The sequence below is a fragment of the Helianthus annuus genome, chromosome 2 (genome assembly GCF_002127325.2).
Source record: "Helianthus annuus cultivar XRQ/B chromosome 2, HanXRQr2.0-SUNRISE, whole genome shotgun sequence".
Lineage (NCBI taxonomy): Eukaryota > Viridiplantae > Streptophyta > Magnoliopsida > Asterales > Asteraceae > Helianthus > Helianthus annuus.
In genome coordinates this window covers 128,915,594-128,921,264 of record NC_035434.2, presented here as the reverse complement: position 1 = coordinate 128,921,264, position 5,671 = coordinate 128,915,594, and the positions used below count along the sequence as shown (strand labels likewise).

Sequence of the window (5,671 nt, the reverse complement as noted above, 5' to 3'; positions counted from 1 at the left end):
GAAGCGAGGCAAATGGAGAAAGATATCGAGATTCTGTCTAAACCGACCAATCACCTTCAAGGAGATGCGTTGATCCTAGCTCAAAAGCGTAGGCAACCAATCCGTGACAAATACGGACTTTAGATCTAGATTTTGCATCTCGTCTTTAATTTTTGGTACTTTAATTAGTGGTGATGTAATTTTTATTTATTTAATAAAATAATAATTGTTTTAATTTTCAAAAAAAAATACATAAATAAATATTTGAGTAATGATTGCATGTGGCATTATACCAGCGTTACATCCATTTTAACTTCAAGCCTTATAATGGTTTTTTGCTGACTGCACTGACACATATTAGATCATGCCCAAGAGAGGGGCTTGAAACTAACTCACCACTACACATGGTCTAATCTAAGATTCGGATTGGTAGGTTCACTATTTGGTTTAATCCGATGGGTCGCGCCAATTGGTTTAAGAGTCACTATCTTCTTTTTTTTTTTTTTTTTTATGTCTGTGTTATCAACAATAACAAAATCCCATTAGAAATCTTTATCTATGCAAGATTTATTGAGGGTTCTATATTGTTTGTTTGAGTTGAGCATCTATTCTCTACCTTAGTGCTTTATTCCCGTCAATATTTTTGCATGAACCTTATTACAAGTATTATTATTCTTTTCTTTTCTATGACCAGACACACTTTTGCCAATTAAATCACACTTGTATTTAAATGCCTCTCTTCCTTCATCCGAGATCTCATTCCTCTTACACCTTACTTACAAAAAAACATTTAAAGATCAATGGGAGATCATATCAAGAGTTCGAGAATGAACGATAAGGAGGACAATCTTGTCATTAAAGCGTCGAGTAGAATCGACGATAAACTCCCAAAAACCTCAAACAAGTCCAGAGTTTTTATGTATACAATCTGGGAATTTGCTAAGGAAGACATCAACAGGGTGACATTCTCTCTAAAAGTTGGTCTCGCTGTTCTCCTTGTGTCCTTACTCATTCTAATCCAAGCACCTTATCAAGTGTTTGGCACCTCCGTCATCTGGTCCATCCTCACAGTAGCCATTATGTTCGAATACACCGTAGGTATGTCATCTAGACATAAAAGGGAAAGAAAAACAACAGTAGATTCATGTTAATTAAGCATGCATACATAAACTAGTTATATAACCAATCATCATAATACTTTTTTTGTTATAATTTGTTGAAGGGGCAACATTTCAAAAAGGATTCAATCGTACACTTGGAAGCTTGTTAGCTGGAGTCTTAGCCATTGCTGTTGCGGAATTAGCTTTGATGATAGGTACCCCTGCCGAACCTATTATAATAGGCATCAGTATTTTCATGATAGGTAAATCCGCATCCCCTTTCAAACATCTATCACATGTCACGTCAGCTGTTACATCAGATTTCAAGTCATCCATGAAACATGCTCATTTTTCTCTCTAATGCTCCGTCTACTTTAAAACCCCATTTTTTCAAAGAAATTAAAATAGCGTGTGTATTTAAAATTGCTGGTTGTGTGTAGAGGGCCTCAGCGCCTCGTCCCCTTTTGCGTTCGAAATTCCTTACTAATTCATGAACATCCGGAAGTGGACGGATACTCCAATGGGGATGTCCCCTTTTGAATGCCAGCTAATCAGCACGTCATCGTCCCCCTTTTTACCATTGGCTCTAAGCAAAATAAGATATATATGACTAGAGGTGACAGTTTTTTGGAGAATGGCTAAGTATTTATATGTATGTTTTGATAACAACTAACAAACTGTTTTCGAGTTTGCTTGTCAGACAAGAGAACTCCTCGTGCCTTCTAAGAGTTTTCATGCAGATCAGTTCGCTTCCTATTTGTACAAACTTTCAAAAAATGCCTAGAGATACTTCGCCATTCACCAAACCACATAAACATCAATTTTTAGCTCATGGATCGATTTGGGCTAGTTGTCACGTTAAATAAGCCGAACATGTTGAAAGTTACCTGGGTATTATTTGTGCAACATCTGGATTTGGACAGTCACGTTAACTTATATGTTATAACACAATTCCATTTTGACTCATTACCCTACTCCCTAACTCATCCATCTTGTAACTTGTATCTCTAAGTTAGTCAACAAGATGACAACATGATATTACAAAAGTAACAATGCTAAGCAAAAGTTGTTTTCCATTCACAGGGACCGTAACGTCATTCATGAAGTTATGGCCAACCCTTGTGCCATATGAATATGGTTTCCGAGTTATACTATTTACATACTGTATGATCATAGTTTCGGGGTACCGATTGGGAAATCCCATTAAAAAATCAACTGATCGGTTTTACTCCATCTTGATTGGAGCAATTGTAACGGTAGCAGTGAATACTTTGATTTTCCCAATATGGGCTGGTGAACAGTTGCATGAGGAACTCATCAAAAACTTTGGTTCAGTGGCAGATTCACTTGAAGGTAGCTTTATGCAATTTGAAATCTCTTAATATTTACATTAACAACTATAATCTTACAACTGGATGACTTTAGAGTGTGTCAAAATGTACTTGGCCGATAATGGATCAAATCATCCCGTAATAAACAAGATTTTCATGGAAGAATTTCCAGATGAACCCGCTTACAAAAAATGCCTAACCACATTGAACTCATCCGTGACAATTGAGTCCTTGGTAACATGATTAATTTATGTTATATTTATCAAATTAATTTCTTTGTTTTTTTCTGATTTTAATGGTTAATTTTTGGTGGTGAAATTCTCAAGGCTCTTTCAGCTAAATGGGAACCACCACACGGTAAGTTCCGACACGCTTTCTATCCTTGGAGTGAATATGTAAAAGTTGGCACAGTCTTGCGATATTGTGCATACGAGGTCATGGCACTTCATGGTGTTCTTCACTCACAGATTCAGGTAATCAAGAAAAATGAGACACAATTTAAAAGGGATGGCGGCGCAATTTGTTGTCCGTCTACCTGCTATCCTTATGTAATTTGCCCTGATGAATTATTAATGAAAATATCGTTTAAAAAAAATTAATAATGAAAACATTACATTAATTTTGGCATGTATTTTCAAAATTACAAACTGTGAAATAAATACGGAGATTATAGATAAAAATAGATGTGGCAATCAATGATTTACGCATTTTACACTAAAAAAGAAAGTTTGGAAATCACTCAAATTGGGTCCGCTAACTAGGCCAAACCACCTATGGCGTCTGTCAAATGATCCAGCTAGTCAAGATCTTTCCGCTCGTTGCTTATAGGCCCCATAACTGCACTCATATCCTAAGTTATGCTTGTTTTAACTTGTCCCCTTTCTGCCTTGTTTTCCCGTCGAGCTATAGTCCAAATAGGAGTTGGCTCACTCTTGGATTAGCTCCTTTATCACTTTTTCTCCCCTTTTCATATCTCAATAGTCTTAAAAGTTGTTAAAAAAATTTAATTGTTTCTATCTTGTTGGTTTCTCACAGGCACCGTATAATTTAAGATTCATATTCGAATCAGAGATACTAGAAGCAACAAGCAAGGCTGCCGAGTTGATCAGATGCTTAGGTAAAGATATATGTGACATGAAACAAAGCCTACAAAGTTCTTTACTGCATAGTGTCCACGGATCAACAGAAAGACTCCAAAGAGCGATAGACAAGCATTTGTTTAGCAAAGATAATGCAAAAGCTGAGCTAAACTACCAAGGTCAAAGGCGGTCAGTAGATGGTGCAGATGGCATTACAAAGATACAAGCATCGGTTAGGACTGAAGCATTCTCACTTGTTACTTTCACTTCATTACTGATAGAGTTTGTTGCTAGACTGGATCATTTGGCTGAAGCTGTTAATGAGCTTTCAAAAATAGCGAAATTCAAACATGAGAGTCCGTGATCAAACTGTAGTCTTCTTATACTAATGGTGGAATAAAGTTAACATGATGATACCTACCTATAATAAAGGTACACATACGGAATTCTGAAGTTAACCATCCCACAAAAGTTAGGATTTTGCATGTTGTTAGTATATTCGTTTTGTATGTTATGGGGATTGATGTGTGTTGCATCGAATACAATAAAAAAGCAACCTTATTAGCATCTATATCTACATATGATCAGCATCAAAAGTTAGATCAATCCAGTTCGATATTTTAATAGCATCAATTCTCAAGGTGAAATTAGGAGTATTTTCTTGTAAAGAATATCAATTAAGCTTTAGATCATTTCCATTGGGGTGCACTATACCCATAACGTTTGGTTTTTAATCCCATAGTGTTTTCAAGAACTGCCATTCAAGAAGACCTCTGACAGATTTTTGAACGACCATTTCCCACAAGCGACAGACGGCCATTAAGACAAGTGCTGATCTCATAGTCTTACCATTTAACAACCAGGGATCAGCAGGTCGGAAACATATATACCTAAAAAAATTATAAAACCGGGAGGTCGAAAATGTTTTCGATACAAGGTACAGAGAATTGAAAAATAATTTTTATCGATTGAGAATTGGTTGTATCTTACAATGAAAAAGAAACACAATAAATAGATGAAAAAATCGGACCATACAAGGAAACAAATAAAGAGATGGCTGGCACTCCATGATTGTAGCAACGGTCCTAATTGGCTTGATTGGGAGTAAATTGGGAAGTGATGTGATAGTGATCCCAAAGATATATTTTTTTATGTTTTTATTTTCTAACACTCCCCCTCAAGTTTAGTAGTAAGGTCTCCAATACTTAACTTGCCAAGGCAATGGTTGAATATTCTCCCATTAACGGCTTTGGTTAGAAGATCTGCTAATTGGTCTTCTGGTCGAATGAACGGAAGTGCGATAATCCTTGTTTCAAGTTTTTCTTTAATAAAGTGTCTGTGAACTCCTACATGCTTCGTTCGATCATGTTGGACAGGATTCCCGGAAATTTGTATAGCTGCTTTGTTATCACACATTATCATACTAGTTTCGTTTTGAGTAAATCCAATTTCTGTCAGAAGTTTGTGTATCCACAAAACCTCTACTAAGCCCCGTGCAATCCCTCGGAATTCTGCTTCTGCACTGGATATGGCCACAACTTTTTGTTTTTTGCTTCTCCAGGTAACAAGGTTCCCACCAACTAAGGTGAAATAGCCAGATGTTGATCTTCGGTCTCCTTTATCTCCCACCCAGTCTGCATCTGTGTACGCTTGAACCTTTAGATGTTTGTTGGGTTGAAATAGAACCCCATGTCCTACTGTAGCTTTGAGGTATCTAATAATTCTCCATACCGCTTCCATGTGGCAACTTGAGGTTGGTGTATAAACTGGCTGACTACTCCAACTGCATATGCAATGTTTGGACGAGTATCTGAAAGGTAAATAAGTTTCCCTACTAGACGTTGGTATCTTTCTTTGTTGACTAATTTGGCTTCGTCTTCCATATAAAGTTTTTGGTTGGCTATCATCGGGGTGTCAGTTGGTTTACAATCAATCATTCCCGTTTCGGCTAGGAGATCAAGAATATACTTCTTTTGGCAAATGAAGATTCCTTGCTTGGACCTTAGAACTTCAATCCCAAAGAAGTATTTTAGTCTTCCCAAGTCCTTGATTTCGAATTCTATGAACAGCTTCACCTTTAATTTCTTCATTTCTTCCTCCTCATTTCCCGTAATAATCATGTCGTCAACATATATAATTAAGCAAGTTATAAGTTTACCTCTACGCTTGAGGAACAACGTAT

General features: G+C 36.7%; 1 protein-coding gene across 1 annotated transcript; it reads left to right on the top strand.

The window, feature by feature from the left end:
• The first annotated feature begins 755 nt into the window (after positions 1 to 755).
• Positions 756 to 4,071, top strand: LOC110920273 (aluminum-activated malate transporter 9). The gene is made up of 6 exons (XM_022164495.2): positions 756 to 1,077; positions 1,202 to 1,342; positions 2,163 to 2,432; positions 2,505 to 2,644; positions 2,737 to 2,883; positions 3,446 to 4,071. The coding sequence occupies exons 1-6, from the start codon at positions 780 to 782 to the stop codon at positions 3,851 to 3,853; spliced, it is 1,404 nt and encodes a 467-aa protein (XP_022020187.1). The 5' UTR covers positions 756 to 779; the 3' UTR covers positions 3,854 to 4,071.
• Positions 4,072 to 5,671: the final 1,600 nt, after the last annotated feature.

What these genes read in the sequence shown, in the direction of transcription:
- LOC110920273 (XM_022164495.2), top strand. Translation starts at nt 780, where the DNA reads ATGGGAGATCATATCAAGAGTTCGAGAATGAACGATAAGGAGGACAAT. An exon ending in AGTGGCAGATTCACTTGAAG is followed by an intron (nt 2,433 to 2,504) that starts GTAGCTTTATGC and finishes GGATGACTTTAG; the next exon opens with AGTGTGTCAAAATGTACTTG. An exon ending in CCGTGACAATTGAGTCCTTG is followed by an intron (nt 2,645 to 2,736) that starts GTAACATGATTA and finishes GAAATTCTCAAG; the next exon opens with GCTCTTTCAGCTAAATGGGA.